The following is a 26,715-nucleotide window of genomic DNA, read 5'->3' as shown; positions in this document are numbered from 1 at the left end:
CTCTCTCTCCACTTCATATGTTTGAATCTGATTAATTAATCTCCTCCAATATTAGGACGCTAATGATCGCTTCTGATAAAACTCGAAGGGTCTACGCTGCTGCCTTATATAGGTGTTTACTCTGTATGTATAAAATCGCCTCTTCACATTTTCCTGTCGTAAATTTAAAGAAAATTGCCTCTGTTAATCTACGGAGTGAATTGTGTTTGGCAGCGAGATGACTGTCGTGGGTCGCAACCAGGGGAAGGGGGTAATGTCTTGGGTTGCAACCTCATCCCCGGAAGACTTGCTCAGAACCGGTGACTAACTCCTCCTGGAGCAACCCTCCCCCTCCCCCGGTCTAAAAACTAAGGCAAATGTGGCTACCGTACATGTTTGCCTCAAGGGTGAAAGAAAGCTTTATTTGTCAATAAAATTCCAGGGTGGTTTTTTTTTTATCATATGCAAATATAAAAAAATCTTTGCAAATATCATTCATCATCTCGCATTGATAAGCCATCCATTACAGAGACTCCAGTCACACACTGCGAGTTTCTCTCTCTCTCTCTCTTCATTTTTCTTCCCTTAAACACCCCGAAATTTTTCTGCCGGAAATAATTGATTTTGTTTCCTTAAACGAACCCTCCAGAGTCCTTGGCATATCCCATTATAGAGTGATCTGCATTCTCAGTCAAAAATCTGGTCTCCAATTTAGGTTCTTTTGTTGCTGAGAAGGGAGGGAAGAAGGGAGGAGAGGAATGGAAAGAAATGAAATGAAATGAGGAATCGAAGAAAAAACTGGAAGTTTGGAGATATTGGTGAAGGAAATCATCAGCTCTGTTCTTGACCAGAATGAAAATGTATCTACACACACACACAGATAAAAAAAAAAAAAAAAAAAAAACCCTGCCTAGGAATTATTTGAATGATCTCATCGAAAGATTCGGTTATCAGTGTGTAAGTTTTATACCGAATTTAATATTCGGTGATGTTCATTCTTTCACTCGGTTTTCCTCCCCAGAGCAACTGGCAGTTCCCTAATCTGTCGGGTGTTCAGTAGATGATAAGGATTGAACTGTCTACTGTTTTTGAGAGTTGATTCGAAAACCTGCTTGTTGGCAAGATAGTCATCTTTTTTATCTTTTTATAATACTTGTAACTCAAGATATAACGTTACAAACAGACAAAGATGAATACATGAACCTCCCGTTCACCACGGTTGTGGTTCATTTAATTTTCGCAACTGTGTTCCTGTTTGTTGCTTTGGAGAGAAAATATTCAATTTTTGTTTAACGTGACCCATTTGTTACTCACTTCAGCAAATTGTAAACATTGAAAAGCTGAAACCCGTTATTTTTTTGTTAATGTGCATTTGTTACCTGCAAAATATAGGGGGAAAAATTTACAGGTCTTTTGTTTTGACCGCAACATAAAATGTCGTGTTTTGCATACCAAAAACATTACTAGGCCTACTAGATAAGCTTCATACTTCGACTGTTATCATAATATGGGTATGCATTAATAACTGCAATAAATTATGTACAGACCTACAACACACTGGGCCTTCTAGGTAAATTTCGTACTTTGAGTATTTTCGTGACATGGATATACATTAATTGCGATCATATATAGACCTAAAACACACTAGGCCTATTAGTTAAGTTTCATATTTTGACTAATGTCGTGACACGGATATGCATTAATAACTACGATTGAGCACAGACCTACAACGCTTGTACAAATTCCATTTACATTTTTTCTTCTTTTCCAGACGAAGTACAAAACGGGGAAGAACGATCGGCTTCCAACATGTTGGAAACTGCAGCTGCAGCTGTGCGTTCAGTGGACACAGCGCGTGGCTGGTGGGCAGGAATCGCCGATGCCCATTGCAAGAGCTTCGATACCCAGGATAACAGCCAGTGTTGGAATGGTGTCCGAATTGGCCCGTAAGTTTTTCTCTCTCTCTCTCTCTCTCACCTGATCTCTCTCTAGTTGCTCTCTCTTCTCTCTCTCTCCTCTCATTGTCCCTCTCATTTGGTTTGTGTGGGTAAGTAAAGGTAATTTTTGCACCTGAGTGCCTTTCCCATGTAATGCAATGAGGCACATATAACACTTTCACACTGAGAAAAGTGTGGTGAAGGGTGTAGTGAATACAGGAAGTGTGCACGGATTATTGTACCTGTAAATAAATGCAGAAGACATATTGCAGAATCTGGGTCTTTACCATTTATATTTTCACTGCAAGTACAAAACATCAGTCATATTTTCAGACATCTGATGAAGGGTCATTTGTCTTGGGACTGTTTCATCTGCTCCAGAATTTGTGAGCTCGTCCCTCCTATTTTGGGCACTTACTTGCACTGGGATACAGCAAAAGCTAATTTGGAATAATACAGTACTGTACAGTATATGGATTTGAAGAATATGAATGATTATTTCCGTAGTTCATGTTTTTCAAAAAACCACTTGATGTCCATTTCTGCCCTGAAACCATTACCTTCATAAGGTTTTTAAGTAAGCTTTTCCCTTAATGAGGTTAAGACTTAATGCACTTTTCTTGGTCACTGTCCTCTTTCTGCAACAACTCACATGAAGTTCATCAAGTATAAGTCTTTGTCAATCATTCCCATTCCCTTCTCATCACAAGTCCAAACCATCTAAGTCTTTCAGATCTGCATTTTTTCCTGCCTTTTCACACATCTGTCCACCAATTCCTCATTTGTCATACTGTATAATCTTCCCATTGTAGTCCAGCAATGACTTATCATTATGTGATTTCACCATTTGAAATCTCCATTTTCCTCATCAGTGCCCATGTTTCCTCTGTATATAATACAGGCCTTATGTACTCATTGTAAGTCTTTGCCTCTCTTCTGAAGGATACCCATCACAACTCACATCTGTAATTAAAAATGTTTTTGTCCCTCCAAAATCTATCATCACCATTAATTGAAATGCAAAACATCCCTATCCTTCATTGCTTGGTCTTGAAATGGTTGAACATCCACCAAAGTGCATTCTTGTGAAATAACTGTCTTCTGCAATTTATTCAAAGGAAACTTCCAGTAATTTAGAAGGGTATCAAAATGGCATGGTAAGCCAAAATCCCAAAAAATATGACTCCCTTAGGTAGTTTCGCATATATAGCTAGAAGATAATGTTGGCTGATAGGATACATTTTCAGAATTTTTGTTGCCTTGGTATGCAACATGTTTCATGCATAAATGGCAGTACTATGCTAAAAATACATTGGAGACTATCATTACATGCACCAAGCCACGCATTCAGCAGATACTATGATGTCTTGACAGTGATGGTAGCATTTTACCCCAAGTGAGGGGCCTAAAGGAACACAAAGCATTAAAATCAAAATCTCACTCCTGATTAGCTTCAGAATAGTACAGTGCAATAATACAAGGAAGAGGTAATCCTTTTGGTTTTAGTTATCAACATACAGTACCAGTAACTGTTCATCCATGACTTACAAGGAAAAACATCAGCCTCCTAAATCCAGGGCCACTTGTTTTCAAAGCAGCTCTGACAGCTTCATCCTTTCGCTTCTAATTTGTTACTGTTTTTCCAAGAAATGAGGAGCATTAATGAATAAATCATGAAATTTATAATAATCCCAGGTACTGTAACTGGGCACTTTCTTATTTACCATGTCTTAGCACAGTTATACAGCAAACTTGCTGCTCATTTTAGATTGTACTGTACAGTGTTTTTCTTGTCTATCAAACAAGCAGGTGAAGTGGCTACCTGATATCTTATCCTGTTTTAGAGACCTTACCAGATGCTTTTGACGAACTTGAGTGGCTTAATCACATTGACAACATAACTTTTAAAATTCCTCTTTCATGAATTGAACAGTGTATATAAGAGTGATTGATAACTTCATACACTTCACAGTAAAAGTAAATGAAACCCTGCAAAAGAATCCAAGTAATAATTTCAAAGTCCATAAATGAAACACACCAGGCCAGTGGGATAGTTAACTATTGAAATAGCATTCTCTTGTAGTAATAAACTTTGACATCAAGAAAAATTCAGTTAGGTTCCTCTTTTTGGTTCTTTGAGTATTTGTATGATATTTTCTGCTGGCTACCTTTCCAGTGACTGCACTCAGTCCCACAATGAATCAACTTACATTAATCTTGTAGAGAAAATTTTCAAATGCTAGCACATCTTGTTTTCATGTAATGAATATTTGCATGAAATTACTCTTTTAATGTATAAAGGCTTTGCTTGAACTTCAGTATAATGTAGTACATTTGCATAAAGTTATTGTTAACAAACATATTCTATGCAACTTCCAGGTACACTAAAATGACTGCTGGTGTGGGTGTGAGCGCACAGAAGTATAACCCAGAGGTGCGCATCGGTCGTCCTGATACTACAGTTTACACATTAGCTGATAAATTACGGCGTGTACGGAGGGTAAGGCCACAAAAGTCTAGCCGTTATATAGTACATGATATTGCTGAAATGGAAATTGCCCTTTGAACTTGATCCACCCAGACAAATTATCTAATAGGGCTGAAACAGCATTGTTATAAATATGGCACACATTCAAAAAGAAGTAAATAAATCAAGTTCTCTTACCTTTTTCTGACTCCAGTAAAGTAAGTTCATTAAGGTAGCATTTTATTATATACAGTACAGCATTACAAAAAATTTATTTAAGCCTTTATGAAACATAAAGTTTAATTTTTCTTGAATGTGACATAATTCATGACACTACTTTTGTGTGTGTGTTTTTTTTTTCTAAATTATATAAGATGAAAAAAATCATTGCAGTTCAAAGTCCAGAATCTTTTTATGCATTTACCATAGTTAATGCATTGTAATTGTATAATAAGATTTTGGCCATCTTGCAGGAACTCCTGTCTCGCCTAACTTGGCTCCCTGAGGCACATTCTCAGCATCGCAACAGTTACCCTTACCCCGATGGCTCTGGATCTGGGACGCAAGCTGAATACGCTAGAGGCTATGATGGGCCTACCTACGACGAGGATTCATCAGTGTATGGAGCCTTAGGAGATGACGATGATGCTCTTGGATCTGGAGATGGCTCTGGAGACGATATTCCCAAAAAATTAATACCCAAAAAGAGTCGTAAGTGGGATTTTGTTTTCATTTCCATTTATTTAGACACTGGTTATAGAATAGTGAAAGTAGAATGTAAACACCACTGACAGAATCCATACAAAAGGTGATTGAGATGTGTGGTGTGACATTAGGGAAAGGATGAAGAGAAAGGCATGGCAGTATAATCATGATATACAAGATAACACTCAAGCTTTGGCAGCAGACAGTGGCCTAAAGGAAGAAGAGAAGGGGAGGCCAGTAGGTAGGTGACACAGGCGAAGAGGCAGATTTGGAAGGAGTTGGATCAGAAGCTCAACTCATCAGAGGAAAGATTAAAATGTTGTAGTAGTAGAGCAGATGACAAAATATGAATGGAAAAGGGCAGATTTTATAAAAGATGAAAAAGAGAAAATTATAGTCAAAACAAAGGAAATAAAACAATGAAGACAGCACTATTTTAATAAAAACTAGACTCTGACAGTATAGAGGGACTAAAAAGGAATGTAATATCTTAGGCATAACCCTAGGGAAGATTAAATAACCCTGTGACTGTCAAGAGTAACAAAAATTAAACAGCATCCGAAGAACTACCAACTGAAAAGGTCTGAATACAAAAATGATCTTGAAATTATAACAAAGGTTAAGATTTATTCAGTATCATTAATATAATCAGCCACTGAAGATCTAAACTGCAAAACTGTTAACTGCAAATGAGACATAAAAGCATTTGCTCAGTGAAAAAGGCAAGAATTTGCATGCAGTTTGAACAATTTTTTGTATCTGAAGAAGTCTACTCAAAAGATTACTGTCAAGAGTGATACCTAATTTGGTCAGCAGTTGCAAGTCATTAAATAAACACTAAAGAAAAGACAAGGGGGACAAGACATTGACTGCAGATTTAAGTCTACTCTTTTGGATGAAGAAAACATTCAAATCATCTCTGTTTGAAGAGTCTGAATACAAAGATGATCATGAAAACAAAGTTAACATTTATTCATATATTAATAAGAGTCAACATATTGATGAAGATCTCAACTTCTTTTTTTCTGTTCAAACCACAGGCAGAATAGAGAAATAAAAACATTTGCTCTGGATAGACAGGCCTCCAAGAATCCTGAATAGCTTTTTCAGTACTGTATACCAATTTGTTGTGCAACTGAAGAAGAGATATATTTCTCAAAAGTGATTATACTGTCAAGAATGATACCTGGATTTATAGCTTAGTTGCAAGTCGTTAAATAAAGACTAAATGAAAAGATCTGGAAGGCAGTACTGAGAGGCCATAACTTAGCAGTGCTCTAATTTTTCCAGCAAACGATCATACTCTTTTGGATGAAAAAACCATTCAAATCTTTGTTTAGGGAGTCTTGCCAAGAGGATGTATTTTCCTGGGAAAAAACCTGGGTTCAGGGAAATTTTGACAATTTTGCAGAAGGAGCCTGGAACCTTCAAAAATTGATGAGAGAAATTTTGCCCTTCATTTTTCAAACAGTGTAAGCTCACAGTTAGTGAAACTCAGGTCCAACATTATCCCAACATACGATCTAGACAAGGTGCTGGTGAAGGTTGATGTGATTAGAAAAACTGCCTTTTCCCAGTTTGAAGAGATGTAATCAGCCAGTCATCTAGATATTTCAACCTTATAAACATTGTTCAGACATTACTCCAGTGATCCCACCAAAACCCCCTCAGCCTTTTGAAAAACCTTGGGAATCTGAATGTACATGCTTTTCAGAAGATACAAGAAAATCATCTGAGTGTGAAGGTTGAACATAGAAGAAGTCCTAACCTCTGCAAGAAACTTTTTGTGTTGATCTTGCACAATTTAATTGTTTTGATGTAGAGATAGACAAGAAAGATCTGTATAAAAAACAGAAGCAAATACAGTAACCTTATCTCATAGTTTGAACCACCCAAGGGTCTGCTTTTATTCCTGCCAGTGGTGTCAGTATTTCTGGAGACAGGCCCCATCTTGATACTGACTGACGTGATATCCACGCCACTCCATTTTTAATAGAGTTAGAGACATTTCTTCTCCGCCTCTGCTAAAACAGGACAATCACCAATTCTTAACTGTTTCTATTCTGGGGTTACTGGGTAAGATCTTTTGATTTGGGTTCCGAAGACTCACACTGTTGTAGGAACCTGGAAGCTAAAAATCCTATGAAAAGTCCAGAAATCTTGTACTAGAAGATTAATGCTCTCTAGACGGGGAAGGTACCTAAAGTCCTCATGGTAGTTTGAGTCATCATAGCATCTAACCTCTTACTTGAAAGTGAAGAAGTGATTGTTCACATCTGCAATCCTCAGGCTCAACCTGTAAATAAAAGATGATGCTGTAATCAGCCCCTCATCTAGATACAACCTAAAAGAGAAACCTTCCTGTGAGCACTTGAGGCATTTATGCAATCTGATTGCTTGCAGAAGTGTTAACCTCTGGAGTTACAGGCAGGTGAGGAGACGAGAGCGACTCAAAACATAGCAACACTGTAACAGGAACTTCTGTCTGTTCATCAGGCACAGCAATTGAAAGAAGAGGTCTCCATGTTCAGGCACTCATTACCAGCACCAGTTAGAATGGGGATCTGATGGAAGATGCAAGAAAAGATTTTCAATCTGTAAATGATGGTTATTGCTCTAGTAAAGCTTGTTCTGGTAATCCTGCAAAAGTTTGGGTAAACTGTCTTTCATCTGTTTGCATGAGGTAGGAAACCAGTCTAACCTTTCTTTATGGATGTGAGATAAAAGAAAAGTCTCAAGAACAGAAACAAAAGGCAAATAACCTTGTCTTAGAAGACTGTTTGGGGAACTGACCTCCAGGGTCTCAGAGGCCTGAGAATGGTGAGCACCTTGTTTTCTGGAGACAGGAGACATTGACCATCAGTTGAAAAATTACATTCATTGCAACTCAATTGATGTCTACAATGCTGGTTCCAAGGAGGAGCTTTTACTGCCACTGTAAGGCACTTTGGAGCCTGAACATGCAGATGATGGTGTGGGAATTCCTTTTTTTTTTTTTTTTTTGACTGCATCAGGCAAATGAGCTGGCACACACTTAAGGCTATTGTTAAGTGGTGGGTGTGATGAAACAATATACAGTACTACAGTTATCTGTTCTGATGAGATAGAGTGCTTCTACTCACTCCTTTAAACTTGGTTATATTGTAATTTAAGCCAGTTATGCCAAGCACAATAAAAACAGCAAATGGTAAAAGATAAAGCAAGATACTGTACAGTATATTGAAAGCAGTGTCTTTGATGTTGTCTTGTTTTAACATATATTTGTTTTTCTTATTTTTCAGCAACTGGACAGCAGAGCGAAATTGCAGGTTCCACCCAGTATAAGAGTAGTATAGTGTTAACTTTGTCAATCTTTAGTAGTGTTATGTATATATACTTAGGGTAATTTTTTGTAATAAATCAAAAACTATTAAAAAATGCTGAAATATCTGCTTTCATGTACGATTTGATAATGCTGTGGAGATAGAATGGCTTCAGATACCTAAGATACACTTTCTAACGATGAATATTCTTGTGAAGTCATTATTTTGAAATAATTGGTTCCCTTGGTTTTGTCATGCAAAACTAAAAATAAAAAAAAATAGCTTAGAATCAGTAATTCAAAGCAGGACCTTCCAGTACTGTTTTGAAGTGCTGGATTCTGTAATGTATATACTGTATTGTACTTTTTAAAGCATTTTTGAAGAGAAAAATAATGCATGTCAAAATTCCTAGAAATATGGATAGGTGTGCCTCTAATCCTTTATATAAAATAAGCATTTAGAACTCTCTCAATTCTGGAAATTAAAGTACTTCTTAATATAGACATTATTTTCAAATATTCAGCATTAATCCACACTCAGTATAGCATGTATTCTAATGAACATGAATAACCTTTTTACCTTTTTTTTAACTGCAGATTGGCCACTGACACAATTCTGTTACGATTGCCGAGATAATTGCATGTCAACATAGTAACAATTAGCCAATATAAGAATCTTCAAATACATTACTGGCACTTATCAGTTTAAAACGACACTTAATACCTACTAATATTTTTTCTCATTTAAATTTATGCTGCATATTAATCTTTTAATTCATGCTTAATCTTCATACTTTTACTAGAGAAGAGGCGATGTTTTCTTTTCTTTTAAAATTGTCTTAAATCCACTTTCCCTGATGCACTCTTGTCTTAATCTTGGTTAATTTAAGGTCTCAAACTAATGTTAAAAACTCAGAACTGTGAGACACAAAAAAAACCTATCCCAGTATTGAAATAAATGACAGTAGCTCTTCAAGTGTGTTTAAAGAAATATTCTATTAGAATGTCATTGATCAATGTGATGAGCATCTTGAGCAATACTGTTAATAGTTTAGCATGAGGTGACAAATGTAGCAATATAATACATGGAATCCACATCCTTTCTGCTTGAGTTTATGCAATTGTCTAAGGACCTATCAGATTCAAAAAAACATTGAGGGGAAAATATTGAATTTATTGGTATTTTCGTAGTTAGTGTTTTCATGTTTCTGGAGGGTCATCTTGAGCTTTTAATTCTTCAAAAACTAATTTACTTTATACATTGCTCTTAAAACAAATCAACTTTCTCATAACTCATATCCCCTAGACAAACCCAAGCAGCAACTAGGGAACATTTATGTCACTGGAATCAGTCTCGTGCAAATGTATGTTTACTAGTGTCTGGAAAAGTGGCTGTAAAGAACAAAATATTTTCTCGTGAAAGAGGTTCCAGTGGCATGTGACTTCTTATGACATACCCACAGTTAGATATTGTAACTGAACAGTTTGATCATTTGCAAGAACTGAACCCATTTTTCAGATAAATGGTCATTTAGGTATGCTTAGAGGATATCAAGATAAGGACTGATTTGCAATAAAAAGAGTGACTAAAACTAGCCCTTAAAAAGAGATGAAATGGGGAAGAACAAAAATCTGATATGTTTCCTTGGGAATTATTTTGAAAGTAACTTCAATGCTACTGTCAATACATAAACAAAAGCAAGTCTTGTATTACAATTGTTTTACATATCAACAACATATCCATAAATTTAAATCTTGTGCTGTGAATAGAAAAATCTTCAGGATTTTTATTCCTTGTTTTATACACCACATACATAGATTTTGTTAATAGATACTGTACGAAGTTCAAAATAGTGTTTAAAATAATTTTGTAATCCCATTTCAGTTAAAATGGATTTTTATTCTTCTAAGCAAGACTAAAAATATTCACTTTCTGAACTCACATAACTCCTTAGTTTTCACATACAAAAAATTAGCCTAAGAATGCTTATTAAAACATTTCATTGGAAACTTGCAAGCTCCAGATTTTTAGTAAGGGTTCCTAATGTTATACTTACCACACATTATATAGATTACATATATAAGGATATATGCTCTCAGTTTCACAATTCTGCCATCCAGGATACTTTTAGCTTACTGTCTTCAAGTTAATATCAGTTATATCCAGCTTGTAAATAATTGTCATCATAACTGCATAAGTCCTGAAGGTTTTTCTTATCCAAAAATACTTTAGCAGCAGTAACTAGGTTAGATTGCACATTTTTTAATATTAAACTGTTTACAGTTGACATTTCAGTTGGTTTAAACACAAAAATAACAGAGCATTATAACCAGTATACTGCACAGAAGTCATTGGTAATATCTGTATCCTTTAATGCATTGCCACCTCATATGCAAATATTAAGGCAAGTGATTCTTCAATAAGTGTACTGTCACTTCAGATTTAGAACAATGCATTGTGAATAAATAATTCCTCTTGAAGTGATTCAGGGAAAGAGATATTGTTATAGATTGCTTTATATTACTACAGAGAAACATGATGTTGCTTAACAACGTAATTATAAATAATTTCTGAAATGGTTTTGAATAACTGGGTAAAATACAGCCTAAAGAGGGAACCCACTCCCTAAAGTTATTGTCCTCCAGCACTAATAATAAAACATTACACAACTCAAAAAAACGAGAACAAAAATGTATGGTTCAACCTGATTTACATAATTTTTACTGTGGTAAACTCATACATAACAGAAGTGGTGTAATTAAGCATTGAAAAAGTACCTGGTAGAAGCAATAAGCAAAATCATGCTGTCTATTGCATGTTGGCAACATCAGCATCTTAGTTAAAATTCTTATGTCAACAAAACTCTAGTTATTAGTTATAATTTTTTCCTAAGTAAATTCCAAGTCGGTAATAGATGTCACTTGATTTTACCCTAAGTATAAAAGAATGTACTCATGTAAGTACATTATAACATTATTTTGACATTAATCCAAGGAAATCCCATAATGTCTTAGTTTCTGTAGTGTTCATAAAAGCCAGAAAAGTTTGTAATAAAGTACTTACTTGTAAATTTACCTATACCTTCAGTTGAATGCAATGAAATCCATAGAACAGGATCATGGCAATGCTCACTTCTGCAATTTGCAATAATGCTGTAATGGAAATTCTAAGAGTAAGACCCAAAATGTGTAGTTGGGGGTGAATTTAGAACATTTTCTCTTTAATCTCCAATTTTCTTGTAAGTTGAATCATTACTTTCAGTTAAAAAAGCAACATCACTATCTCAAATGGTTTGTGACATTTTAACCTCGAGATTTAACATTGTACAGCCAATAATTCCAGTTTTACCAATTTAAAGGCTTAGGATGTACTGTACACAATAATGGAACTTGTACAAAATCTCGATGTTAATGTTTTAAGTAGAATATAAGATTACTTCAGCTACAGAAGTGTAGCTATACTGATCTGCAAACAATGTGGACCCAGTGGTTATTATAAAACAAGAATGGTAAAGTTCAAACAAGTATACTGGAAGGAAGATACAGAGAAAGAACTTGTATACTCAATATATACTCTGCAACAGAACCTTTATTGATGATGGTTTGATTGATGTAAGTATACATCCATGCTATTAGCAAATCATAGATTTTTCAAGATCAGTCTGAATTTACCATTATATGAAAGGCTCTCTTGTAGTGTAAAATATTGGCATCTGCTTTCAGATGACAGTATTCTGAATTTTACCATCTTGTTTTACATTCTGAAGGAATCTACACTAACTTTTGAAAGAAAATGTAAATAAGATTTATTTTTTAGTCCCCCATTGTTGTTAGTTGAAGCTAGATTACCTGCATTGACTCGGGTGTTAACCCTGACCATGTCTGCAATGCTTGCAGAGCTTAACACCACTTGGAAGCATTCTGTTGGCATCAAACTAGATCACTTCATCTGATTTACAATAAAGGTACTAAAGCTGTCAAATGTTGCTTCTCCTTAATTGTTAACCATTTAACAGTACGGCTTAAAGATGAGAAGAGCATTACATTCAGCAGACTGCTGTGATCATGAAAAATACCCACTAGTAACCAGCTACGAAATGTTTGATGCCAAGAGAGAGCATTTTTGATGATCTGAAGTACTTGTATGTAATGGTGTAAATGAGAGCTTTGAGTGCCATTATGTATATACTGTAGAGAGGAAATACAGTTTTTAGAATTTAGGCAGTGCCTTCAATTATCAAATACTCCATAAAAAATAAGATATTGTTGATTTGAAATATCTTCTGTGTTTGAGTCTGCACTTGATAATGATTGGCAATTCAAAAACAAATTTAGACTACTATAACTTCATTCAATTTTCTTATCATAAATGTCCATTATTTACTTAAGGAATGCAGTAATTGTTGTCCATTAATATTACTCCACTGCAGTAATGATGTTCATTATGAAAAAATATAAATTTAAGTCATTTCATATGCTCAAGAACATAGTTTTTAGAAAATAATGATTTCAAGAGCATTGTTTTAGAATACTGTATGATGATTTTGCAAGAAATATAGTCTCTAATATTTCTTTACATTATTATATTTTGCTTTGGGTTGCAGATATTATTGTAAAATCATAATTTTATAATCCAACTTTCAACAGTATGGAGACCCATTAAAAACTACAGTATTTCACTGTAATCTTCAGCCACTAAACTCATAACTTCCATGTACATAAATGTGTGCAGTAATGCCTCCAAATTATTTTAATTATTTTTCTCTTCTGATATGTTTATGCAATTTAGTAGGCTTAGCTTTGAATGCTTCACAGCATGTGATATTCCAAGGCAATACAACACTGGCAAACTTACGTAATAAAATGGCTCTGCTTTCACTAAACAAAAAGGACTTATTTCTAAAATTGCTCTTTCATTAATATATTACTCTTCCCCAAAAGTGTACAGTATTTTACTTGTACTGTACTGAAAACCACCTAATTTTCAATATTTTGAAACATTTCCAAGTTGAGAGAAAAATTCTTTTCATGCAGTAAGTTCAAGCAATTTAAACTTAATAAATCATCACATGTTAGTTGGACAATCTCAAGTAGCAAGTTAACACTTCAGTGAAGTCATTCACTTGTACAGTGCCAGACTGGACTGGTGACTAGAACTTGAATATTGAAATAGCTTGGTTATTAAGTTTGGAGGCATTACTATTCAACCAATAATGAAAGAGGAATGCTTTTGATGTTAGTTGAGTGAATGAGTGGCATCTCCATCTATGGGGAGGTAGTGACAGTATTTCAAGTTTGTATAAACCATAGAAGGTGATGCCAGTGCAGAAATGCATGTACCACATATGTATAGTTACTGCATAGTAAATTCCTTTTGAGTTTAGAGTATGCAAAGCTTAAATGACTGACGATGGATGTAATACCAATGCTTTTTACTCCACTTGTATGGTGTACCTCCATAATAAGAATTAGTGTAGTGTTTCTGAAGTGTTTACAAAACTACACTTATATCTTAATTTTTCTTGAAACAATGTAAACACTATTGACTCTAGGTAGTAGTCTTCATTACCCTGAGTCGTCATAGTGCTAAACTCTGCAAGTTGTCAGCAGATAGCTGGCTTTATATTAATCTTACCAAACTGTGATAAAATGCAGAAATGCTGGTGTTTCTCTATACCACTGTCACTGAAAGTATACCATGTTTTGTGAGTAAATAACTTGTTTTCATATGCTGTATATACATTGGGAAGAAATCATACGATTACTTATTTTGCCAAAATGGAATATCATGAAAAAAAATTAGTAGAGTACACAAGTAACTTGTACATGATATACTTTTTTTGACTTTCCTATTCTAGTAGAGCACTTGGAGTCATAATACACATCTCATATTTGACTCTTTTCATGATGTTAGATTTGCATTAAGTAGGTTATTAAATGCCAGGGCAACTGTGTGTTTTCATAAATGAAAGGGAAGCTAGTCATTGGTTTGTTTCAGTAAAATGCTTGTGATAAATTCTGTGTTAGGAAGCATAACTCCAAATTCCAAACTTAAATTTAAACAGGAATTTTGTAATGTCAAGTACCAGCACCTTTGCTATGGATTGAACTTTTACATAGTTATGTGAATCCTATTATTTACAGACTAAATATATTATTCTTGGGTACTAAATATAGACAACACAAACTTGATAGCATTAAACACTTGGAATATTAAGTGATGGTACAAGAACTGAATTTTTACAGTGGATCTGAAGCAAATGACTTTTCCTAGTAACTCAGTGTACTGTACAATAACTAATTTTTATGAGAAAAAATGCTTTCAAGCAATAAGTGAAGTATAATTTTAAACTATTTTATGCATTTATCATTTTAGCTTAATAATCTTCAAAAGGTTCACAAGGGAATTTTTTAATAGGTTTAACAAAATTATTTCATGTTAAATATAAACTACTGTGACAACATTAAAAATTCATGCAATTTGCTGTAGGAAAACTTGTTCTTTGAACATCAAAATAATGAACTGAAGTTCAGTAACTTGCAAGGAAATTTTTAGATAAACCGAAAATTTTTACTGTCACCCACATCAAGTGTTCTTATAAAACTTAAGTAATTATAACTACTTGAATATCACTGTCTTTTTATTATGTACAGATATCTTAAACCTTCTGATAATCAGTAAGAACAGTGATCTATTATAATAGCACATTATCATTTACTATACTACTTGTACTGATGGTTAAATGCAACAATAAGCTGATGAAAATGCTAAAAAAAGTAATTTTACAAAAAAAATTACATTATACTTCACTTTTAAAGTTAAAAATTAAGCTTTGTACATTTGGAACATTCTTAATCCAGAAATATTTCAAAATCTAATAAATGTACAGTAGATTCAAGGGATATACATACCATCCAAAACACTTGCTCAGAAACTACCCTGTACCATACAATTATCCAAGACCTTAAAGTTTGTATTCACCTTATCAAAAAGAGGAATTTGTATGCAAAAAAACATCATGTATTAAATTTCGTTACTCCCTATCCACATAATAGTTAAAATAAAAAAAGGCCACTTGAATGAGAGTCCCCTTTCTAGCCTGCAACCTGAAGAAAGGTGGGGAAAATGTGCACAGTAGCAAACCAACATACAGCTTTTCCAACTGTATTGTAATGCATTTTCAGAGTTTTAAACTTAAAGCCACTGTGGTTATGTTTTATACAGGAATATGTATTTTTCTGAGAGCTAGCCCTTGTAGCTGAACACATTTTGCACTTTAAAACTTTAGGGGCACCAGCTTGCCATGAGCTTGTAGATTCATGGATGTATGTCATTTTGATTTTGTCTAAAAATGTCTGTGCCATATTTATGTGCAGAAAAAATTTGACTGTGTTTGTTGTTTCTTAGATGATAAGAATCAAATTAGTACATAACTAAGAGATATTAATAGATAGATAATGAATTCACCTCTATCAAACAGTTATGACAGTATTGGAAATGCTGTAGAGAAGAATATTATATATTGATTGTTATTCTGTGATTTGTGATTGTAAGTGTTACTGAAAAGAATTGTTTTATCTATGTACTGGTACTGTTGAATATGCAGGAATGTAAGGTAATAAATGCTGTTCTATATGTGTGAAAACCTAGTGTACTAAATCTAAATGAGGGGAACTATATTGTGAACCAGTTCACAATACAACTCCTCCTGTATCATCATCATTGGCTTGCACAAAGTCCATTGTATGTAGATTCAACTTACAGTTAAACCTTAATTTTGCAAAGTGTAGAATATGAACGTACAGACCTGCAAATTTGATTAAACATATAAATGCACCCTTCTTTTACTCATCATTTTCAAAAAAAATTGCTTTTTAGGTAACTGGCACTTAATAGCTATTGTTTTATATATCTTAATCATAAAATGTTGACAAGAGGACTTAACAATTATTCACAGGGTAGGAAGAAGTCCAGTTTACTTACTGGTTTCCTTCATTTCGTACATCCAGGTCAGAGGGGGGTAGAGATACAGTTAAAGGCTATGTTCTTGGAAAATAACCATCAATCCAGCCTTAATGACATCATGGGATTAAAAAAAGTTTTCATTCAATTCTCCCAATACCAAAATGTGTAGTCTGAAAACTTGTCACAAAAAAAGACACAAGAAATACAACAAAGTAGTTTGTCACAAGGGTTATTAAATAAGTGGCCAATCATGGAATAATAATTTAGGGATCCTTAAATGAAACAAAGTGTTACCATTCTAATACCAATCTGATAATAAATACCTCCCTTATGCAACCTCTTTTAGCCCATGTTTATAGGAAAACCCAACTGAAATGATAAAATTTCACCTTGTAGCATTTTTTAAATATGGTAATGCATCAGATAATGTAAGACTAGCATATACTTGAAAAATGCTGGTGTGGAAAAACAAACCTGTCCACATAATGCTCACCCAAATGAACAGAGAGAGGTAAACTTGGTACTTCCAATTCCGAGGAAAAGTGCTTGAAGTAAGAACAACATTGACTGAACATTTCAAATTATTTATTGTTATTACATTTACCGAACATTCTGAGGGGCTTACGTGGCCCTGAAATTTTATAGATTAATATATTATGTCTCATAATTACAAGTGTATAAAAGTTATCCCCATTTGCATAATAAAAATTTTCTGTTAAATGCCAGGTGATTGGCGAGTCAACATGCCCGTAAACTGTTATACTCACCCATGGCAGGGACGCCTCTTCTGTTTCTTCTAGAATGTGTCTGGAAACAGAAAAACAAAAATTTTAATCTTGCAAAATAAAGCCTAATTAAAAACTTCATTAATCTTTCACAGTATGGAAACAAGTCCTGAATATCAAAATATCTACTTGGTGATCTGACTATACTTGCTGCTGCTATAAGATAACAAGCCTTTACAGAATTTGTCTGGATCAGCCTAGAAGTTTCCACCCTAGTCAACTATTCAAGTCAAAGTCATGAAACTCTTCTTCCAGACAGTGGGCTCATCTCAAAGATGTTAATCAAACTGGGCCAACAATGGTGCCCATGGTTTTTAAAATGACTGGATAATCAAAAAGCCCATCATCCACAAAAATGCGATGAATGGAAACCATCTTCACACCCTGGCGAAGTTCCACTTTTTTTTTTTTCACTGTGATAAAAGGCAAACAAGCTGCAAGTATTTATATTACTGAAATAAGCAATCACATCAAACAGCATTAGTATGGCTAATCTCTCTGGGTGAGGCAATGAACTTTTTGAATGACCCTCAGAAATAGTAAGTATAAAAAATTACAATACCTTAACTCTTCAACCAATAGGTGTATGTAATTAGGAATGAAAAATCCGTCCCACTGTAAAGTCTGTATACTATCCATTTGCATAACTGATTTGGAGTTGGCCATAGCAGGGGTTCTGAAAGTAAACAAAAAAAATCATAATAGACCCCAGGTCAAAGCAGCCATAAACCTATGTCTAATCTTGCCAATAAAACCCACATTCCTTGACCACTGTGCTGAATAGCATTTAAAGTATTTTCACTATCACAATATCAAGAGTTTCAGGAAAGAAATATAAAAAATATACCCTCTTGCAATACACAATTTTTTTTAGATATTCACCAAAAGATAAAACAAAGTATTTACTCACAGATTTATTCCAAGTGAAGTACACCCAATCCACTCGAGTAAAACCTCTGGCTCTATTTCTACTTCTTCATCACCACCTTCACTGGTTTCCTGTAGTATTAATGGAACATCCACATCTTTCAAAGTGCTGTTTCTGCTTTGGACTTCCTGGCGATAGACCACATAACCAAGATCACTGAAGAACTTGGCAACAGATGATGGGCAAACATCGGAATCTGTGATCAAAACATTTTTCTCACTTAAATCCCTATCTTCTTACAAATGAAAATAATACAGTAAAAATCTTAATCAATAATTATAATAAATAAATAAATTAAAAATAATTAAATTATAATACTTATTGTATATAATAAATACATTAACAAAAAATAATTATAATTATTAATATTATTATTATTATTATTATTACCATTGCATATAGAATTCATTCAAGCTGAAACAGAAATTGACAGGTAATTCAGCACTGAAAGGTAAACTGACAGTAAAAGGAAAAACCTCACAGTTGCACTATGAATCAAATGTTAGGAGAGGGTGGAAAGTACAAAGAAAGAGAATATGAAAGGAGATACAGTAAAAGGAACAATAGGGGTTGCAGCTTGGGGCCAAAGGCATACTGTAAAGAACCTTAAGTAATGTATTATTGTTACTCTAAAGATGAACCCTACTCATATGGAACAAGCCCACCAAAGGGGCCACTGGCTTGAAATTCAAGTTTCCAAAGAAAATGGTGTTCATTAGAGAGAAGAGGAGGTAAAGGGAAATACGCAAAGAAGATATCACTTATACAAAAAAGGAAAAAATAAATTGACAAAACCAACACTAGAATCTACAGAGAAAGTCAGTATGACAGCTAGAGCTGTCTAGTTGAAATGTCAAAAACTTACCACTGGGAATCCAAGTCATCCAAAAATTAAACTTGAGCACGACTTCATTAAATGCCTTCACCACCTTATTGTAGAATGGTTTTCCAGGGATAAAACTTTTCTTCAAATTGATTTTGACAACTGTAAAATAAAAAAAAAAATACATGGTTACAGCCACATGAAACTTTCACATACTGCAGTAGTTAAAAAAATTTATACTTCCTAAAATGTGGCCCGTTCTTCCCTCAGAATTCTGTTCATTTCTTTCTCCAGCCACTGAAGGTGAGCATACTAAATATTATCATCATGACTGATAAGTGCAATGCTTCTGTAGTTATCACAATCATTTTGGTTCTTGCTGACTTCAAATTCCCAATCATTAGGATATGTCCTTGTTCCATACTAATAATAATAATATACCTTATTTGCAATCAATAAATATACTTTATTTGCAATAGAGTCCGTTATAGCCAGCCATATCTTAAGTGGATATAATTAACCACTGCCAACTGTATGAGCAGGAAAACTGTTAATTGTTGGGAATATTAAAAACAAATAGTATCAAGAAAAATAATCAGTTACTTGCTCCTTACTGTATCTTTCCTTTGGTCTGCGAAGTATGTGAGCAGACAGTTTCCCATTTAGCCGAAGGTTACTGTAAGTGTTCTTGTCCAGCGTAAGTATAAGCCAGCCATCTGGGGTCAATGCAGCTGTGTTATCAAGATCCAATCTGGCATCGCAGGATACTGCATAAAATTTCCCTAAAATAAATACATTACAGTTACTACCTAAAATGCATATCTCTGTAAAACAACAAAAAATCATATAGACAAATCAAGAGTATAATCCTTTCTAGTACCATGAAATTGTATTTTTCCTCATTAGATAAACCTTCCAAGTCCTTCAGAGAGAGAGAGAGAGTAAATAACGTAGTTTTTTTAATATACAGAGAGTGAAATCACTTTGTTTTTCTACTCACATAAGACCAAACTCCAATATACCAGACGGAGAGTGAAATCAATTTGTTTTATACAAACCCGCCACTCACATAAGACCTTCATGGCCTCCAATATACCAGACGGAGAGTGAAATCAATTTGTTTTATACAAATCACTCATATAAGTCTGGCCCAATATACCAGACATTGCAAACGTTTGTCTGAAACAGTATTGGTAATACTGCACATGCACCTCAGGGATCCAAGGTATTGGTGACAGACAGCTGTCAAGTCACTCGTCAAGTATCTGTTGCCCAGAATAGACACAAGAAGGTCCTCTCCTCCCAAAGGGTTTGCCGTACTTCTGACAGCAACGTCTACAAAGCTTCTAAGTACAGTATCTATAATATTAACTGTATTTGTAGTGATGTATTTCATATGTGTGCCTTTACGCTTTACCGATCATCCAGTTTTAAATAAATAACATGAATCAGTGATAACACTTTGATACAGGAACGTGAAGTTGATTTTTTATTAACATTAAGGAGTGTTATAATAAATTGCAATGTACTTTTCCTCATCCATTTTGGGGGTTCAAATACTCCCTTGGCCTCAGAAGCTCCATTTCGATGTCTCAAACTGTGTTTTCTCGTTAATCACAAAATTGTATCGTTTCATTAAGATTTTTATGGTGTTCCAGTTTTATTTATTTTGACTACGTAATATATTAAAGTGCTATTTGTTTGTCATGCTTTCTGTTTTATTTAGTTGTTTTGTTCATAATGAAGCTACGGGATTGAGGTTAAGCATTTACATATAAAATGGGTCAAAATAAACTAAATGTCAAAGGTTGAGTATATTTCTTCAGCTGACTTACCCCCTACTCCATACTACATGCAAGGAATTGTATTTATTCGTACGGACGAAACTAAGTTATAGGTTACAACTAAAATTACAAGAATTATTCAAAACATTACAAAATGTGTAGGATCAAAATCTGCTTCTTTCAAGTCTTCAATCACTAGTATACCCTTTCCAAAATGTATAGATCTCTCTGGCGTGGTTGTCTGGGTCTTCCAGGTAAGGCATATATGCCAAATGTATAACAACAACAGCTACAGATAAAATCATTTCTCCCATTACAGATATCAAATAAAACCTTTTTGTTGTGAATTCCAAGTCTATTACATAGGTTCTCAATGTTTTTAAGCAATTACAAGAAACGGAAAGTTTCTATCAATATGACATATCATTGTTGGTGGTGTTGCCAGTACCTCACACTCTGAGTCGTTTTAAGATGATTTTTTTATGTTTGTCACGGTCCAGGGTAATTATTATTTATTTTTACATATACCTTGATTTCTTAACATCGAGGTAAAGAATAAATTGGTATTCAAGGAAATTGAAATAAAGCATAACAGTAAGTTTGGCAAGAGAAAATAAATTTACAGACAGAATATCTCTCTCTCTTTAAGAAGGTTGATGGTAGGGTAAAATGTTTTGGAAATTAGATGTGTTTCAAGATTTTTGAGAGAAATGAAGCTTTTGAGTCAGGGCAGATTAAGATTGAAACTTGGGTCAATGCATTTACACTGGGCTATAAAATGTCTTATATGGCGTAAAAGAAACGTTTCAAACTGGCAGATTAAAAGGTGCAAAAACATCGAACAATGTCACGCGGAAAACTAAAATCATCAGTCAAAATTCAAAAAGGACGGCAAGATGATTGTAGACAGGTTGGTTGACAGTTTTGTCATATAAAATAGTCTGATGACTACTTTTCTGAATAAATTATATAAAAAAAAAGAGAATTAGGCCTATCAGGGAAAACCAAAGGAAAAACAAAACACCTTGACTTTTACCTCAGTGGTGGTGTGGAAAAAATGATTGAAAAAAGTCTTTAAAACTTACCATGATTGTCATAGATAATATATTTCATCAAGTTTATTTTAATTCGAAAAATGAACAAGAAATATATCACCTATTTCCATACTAAATGCTTTTAAGTATCTAATTGTAATTTATAAATGTACATCAGGATCTACAAACTGACAAAATAGATAAGTGATCATTGTAAAAAAAAAATCCATAAGATTTAGAAAATTAGAGAGAGTTTAGGGCAAAACATAGGATGTTGAGATTAAAATATGAAATCAAAAGGATCAAAATCTTATTTATTCAGGGTTTGTCTCGAAGACATTTAGTGGTCTGTACTGATCGTGTTCAGTAGCCTTTTAGATAAAACTATAACAGGGCAGATCTTTAAAAGCCTCACCAGAGCTATATGGCTGGCAAGGTAATGTCTACTGATCACTAGTCTATTATAGAGGGTAATGTGTCATTCATAGAGCCTATAATGGCTGGTAATGAAATGTTCATTGTTATGCGGGTAACAAAGTGTTCATTGTTATCATTACATTTCTTATATTTCTTCCCATTACTAATTTTTAAGTGCATGTTAACAACCACTAATCACAAGGGTGGGTGGGTGTTCTTTCAAATTCAATTCTAATCATTTGTTTATTTAATCAGCTGACTTCTATCCTCCCCCCGTAAAACTACAGGACAACATGCATCATTATTACCAAATTTTTCATATACTTTTACTGTTGCTCATGAATATATTCTGAGTGTTTTTTCGGTCAAATTTGTTAACTTCATCTCTATCCAACATGGTTGGGGACCCTTTAGGAATGAGGGTTTTGGGTGATGGAAATTGCTCAGACTGTCATGTTGTAGTTATGAAATTTTAAATTATGGATGCTTAAGTTATTAGGGAGCCATATGTTCAAGATGGGATTGACAAAGAAAACCTATTTCCAACGAATTATACGCAACCAAACCTAAAATGCAGGATGCCCAAAAGTTCATAACAAAGTAACATGTCATAAAAGTTCTGAGGTTAATTCTTGAAAAAAAATCTAAATTGTTAAACCAAAATACCTAGAAAAAGTCAATTTCCAAGGTAATACCTCCATGTGGAGTTGTACTAAATTTCTACTAATCAACCTAATATAATTATTACCCTAAGATAGGCAAAAACCAAGGCTGGTGTACCCTGTCTTAGCATGCAAGATCTACTTTCAGTGAGACTTATTGGTTGTCCTGTTCAGGCTCAAACTTCCTTTGGTCCAATTTACACCCCCATGGTTCCAGTCAGATCTAGGCTACTTGTTCCACTTGGCCTTGGACGTAGGCCAATTTTTCCACCTCTTTGTCCATAAGCTCTGTCTTTGTAGCAGCTAAGGCACTAACCTAAGTTTATATTGCTTTTTTTTTTTTTTACCTAATTTCTATTCCCCAGACCCCAACATTGCTGCTGCAAGGTGGATCGAACTACAAGGTCCTTCAGTTAATTACAATGGGCCTATGGGAACATAGAGGCATGCCACCATAACTTGAGCCACCTGATTATTTACGTGGAATTAATGCCTGGGATTCACATGTGATAAATTAATAGGCTATGTTGAGGATGTTAATAATCACCAAAATTACTAAAATGTATGACATTTATGTACATTATTAGCATCTGGTGAGATACAGACAACATATTGTAAAATTTAAGGTAGGCTACTCTACTTACTGGGATGTTGGAATGGAATGGAATATAAAATTTAGGCCAAATGCTGGCACCTAAGAGGTCATTTTGCTTAAAGGAAAATTGAGAGTAAGAAGGTTTAAGGAGAAAACCTTGCAGTTGCACTATGAAACAATTGTTAGGAGAGGGTGGGAAGAAAGTGAAAATGAATGGAGGTACAGTAAAAGGAATGAAAGGGGTTGCAGTTAGGGGCAAAAGGAACTGCAAAGGACACATGCAAAGAACACTACCCTTCATACTGGGATGTTAGGCTTGCTGTGACACTTAATTTAAAAACAACAAATCTTGGGACCTAACCATGGTAAATGTATGGGGACAACTTTATACTTGCTATATTGCTCTGTTAAGCCTCATCTGACAAAAAAAAATAAAAAATAAATAAATCAAAACCACAAAATTGCTTCAAATAACAAAAAATTGCTTTGATAAAAAAGATTTACAGTACTGTATCATGGACACCCCAAGATTTTGTTCTATTTATTTTACTTACTGACCTGCATTTAGAAATGCTTCCAGAAACACAGGTGTGCAGAACACGGACAAAGGTACCTTTTCAACTTCGTAAAAGTCGCTGTCTTTAGCAAGCACATTTTCCAATCTCCTGTGTTGAGGTGACTCACATGGGAGAACTACGCTGACCTTCAAAAAAATATGCAATTAAAACAAAGGAAGAAATTCTAAAAGAAAGATAATGATGACAGTCTTAGTTGGACGTCATATAAGAATACCAAATTTATATAAATGAAAAAAATTCTGAAAAATATGAAACTATTTGAATCACTTTACTGTTTTATAGATACTCAAGTATTATACAATCAAAATGACTTTTTACAATAGATTTTTATGTTGACCTAGTTTCTTTGGGGTTGAGGGGAACTTATTAATACAGCACATGTTCCAAAGAGTGGCATATCTGTAGACTGCAGTATGTAACTACAAGCCAATTTCTCTTCTCCCTGTGCCCTCAAAAGTTTACAAGTGTGTGGAAAAAAAGGAATTATTAGTTGATAATATGCATAGAGGATAGTTAGGTACCTGCAATGCTCTTTTAGATTGACATACCATTTGCAAGAGAACCTTGATTAAGGGTTTTGAATGTAGAGTACAAATAGATTTTAGTGCTGCTTTCGATTTATGAAATCATAAGGCACTACAGTATATGTTTATCAATGTATATGTATATATCCATATATATATATATATGTATATATGTATTGATAAAGATATATATGTATATGTGTATATATGTATATTATATATATATATATATATAATATATATATATATATAAAAATATGTGTATATGTTTATATATGGGTATATATATATTATATATATATATATATATCGATATATATATATATATAATATATAAATATATGTATATGTGTATATATGTATATATATATAAAATATAAACATATATTATATATATATATAATACTTAATATATATATATATAGGTATATGGGAGTATATATATAATATATATATATATTTGAATATCTTATATATAATTTTAACTATAAATATTATATATATGAGAAACATCCAATATATATATATATATATATGTATGTATATATAATATTTATATATATATACATATATATATTACAAATATATATCATATGCAATATATATATATATGGTCATTTATCTATATATTTTATATATAATATATAATCATGATATATATATATATATATATTTCGTGTAACATATACATATATTAGATAATGTATATGCAGTAGGTGTATAATATAATATTATATATCCATAATATATAAATGTGTTTGTATATATATATAGATATATACATATATATATATATATATATATATATATATATATGATTTGTGTGTGTATATATGTATATATAATATGTATATATATGTATATATATATATATTTGTATACACCATATATGTATATATATGTCCTTTATATATATATATATATGGAATATATCATATATGTATATATATATATATGTGTGTATCATATATAGTAAATAATATATATATATATATATATGTATATATATATGTATATATATAAATATATATATATGTATATATATAACATTTATATATTTATTTATTAATATATTATGTATATTATATATATATATATATATATATATATAATATACGGTATATAAATCAAACAGTGCCTTAAATATAGAATATAATATAGGGTATATGAAATATATATATGTTCAATATATATATATATATATATATCTGTTCATTCCTTTAGTGCCCCTATAATTCATATATATATACATATCATTATATCTTACTTTCCAAATATCCCAACAATTGTTATACATAGTATAATGCTAAGTTTCATACATATATATATACATAGTTAAACCATATCCCTGTAATATCAGTAACATATCATATATACAAATATATAGAATTATATATATTTACATTTATATACAATGATATATATTTGCATCCACATCAACATACATGTACAGTTAACATATATATATATATATATATCATGGTATATTTATATATATAATGGAAGACAATATACATATATTATACAAATAAATTACATCAGTAGCAGAATATATGAAACACGTTTTTAAATTGCCAGGATATATATATATTATAGAAATATATATCTATGAAATAAATCTCATTATATATATAATATGAATAAACATATATATACAAATTATGTTATACATAAATATATATATATATAATATATATATACATATATATATTAATAGAAAATTTTTTCCAAATACTTATATATATATCATGACATGTAATCATATTTGTAAATACATAATAGTTATATATAAATATATATATATATAGATAAACATATATTGTATTATACATATTATATATATACAAATACATATATATATATACTGAATATATATATATATATTATATAATATATAAATATATATATACATATAAATATAAATACGATTATAAATTATAAATATATAGGAATATTAATAAATATAGTATAAATATATAAACGGGAATCTCATAAGAAATATAGAACATATATATATATATATACATATATATATATAATATATACATATTATAATTGAAATATTATATACATATAGACTTATTATATATATATATATATATATAAATAACATAGAGCATATATATAAATATAGCCATTTATAATAATATATATATACATATATATATATGTATATATATACATATATTAACGGGGTAATAATATATATATTACTATATATTTATATATA

General features: G+C 32.6%; 3 protein-coding genes across 4 annotated transcripts in view; 2 read left to right on the top strand and 1 right to left on the bottom strand.

Moving 5' to 3' along the window:
- Positions 1-1,925, top strand: part of LOC136833997 (glypican-5-like) — a 794,851-nt gene extending 792,926 nt beyond the window's left edge. The window contains exon 5 of the mRNA XM_067096284.1: positions 1,751-1,925. The gene's annotated coding sequence lies outside the window, so the exon portion shown is untranslated. The remainder of the gene's footprint in view (positions 1-1,750) is intronic.
- LOC136833998 (division abnormally delayed protein-like) lies at positions 1,789-16,226 on the top strand. The gene is made up of 4 exons (XM_067096285.1): positions 1,789-1,925; positions 4,296-4,416; positions 4,857-5,094; positions 8,370-16,226. Exons 1-4 carry the CDS (start codon positions 1,789-1,791, stop codon positions 8,471-8,473), a joined length of 600 nt encoding a protein of 199 aa, XP_066952386.1. The 3' UTR covers positions 8,474-16,226.
- Positions 16,227-16,918: 692 nt separating this feature from the next.
- Positions 16,919-26,715, bottom strand: part of LOC136833996 (ribonuclease P protein subunit p40-like) — a 41,382-nt gene continuing 31,585 nt past the window's right edge. For both annotated transcript variants that reach the window (XM_067096282.1, XM_067096283.1), the window contains 6 exons: positions 23,942-24,086; positions 19,506-19,673; positions 18,934-19,053; positions 18,051-18,264; positions 17,703-17,816; positions 16,919-17,162 (listed from right to left, as the gene is read on the bottom strand). In XM_067096282.1, the coding sequence (XP_066952383.1) occupies positions 16,937-17,162; positions 17,703-17,816; positions 18,051-18,264; positions 18,934-19,053; positions 19,506-19,673; positions 23,942-24,086 (987 nt within the window). In that variant the 3' untranslated portion in view covers positions 16,919-16,936. The remainder of the gene's footprint in view (positions 17,163-17,702; positions 17,817-18,050; positions 18,265-18,933; positions 19,054-19,505; positions 19,674-23,941; positions 24,087-26,715) is intronic.

This window comes from Macrobrachium rosenbergii, chromosome 52 (assembly GCF_040412425.1).
Source record: "Macrobrachium rosenbergii isolate ZJJX-2024 chromosome 52, ASM4041242v1, whole genome shotgun sequence".
Taxonomy (NCBI): Eukaryota; Metazoa; Arthropoda; class Malacostraca; order Decapoda; family Palaemonidae; genus Macrobrachium; species Macrobrachium rosenbergii.
The sequence above is the reverse complement of the archived record's forward strand: the minus strand, read 5'-3'. Positions and strand labels throughout refer to the sequence as shown.

Excerpts from the sequence above, each read along its gene's own strand:
- LOC136833998 (XM_067096285.1), top strand. The coding sequence starts at position 1,789 with ATGTTGGAAACTGCAGCTGCAGCTGTGCGTTCAGTGGACACAGCGCGT. Across the intron at positions 4,417-4,856 it reads AATTACGGCGTGTACGGAGG|GAACTCCTGTCTCGCCTAAC; the intron begins GTAAGGCCACAA and ends GCCATCTTGCAG. Across the intron at positions 5,095-8,369 it reads ATTAATACCCAAAAAGAGTC|CAACTGGACAGCAGAGCGAA; the intron begins GTAAGTGGGATT and ends CTTATTTTTCAG.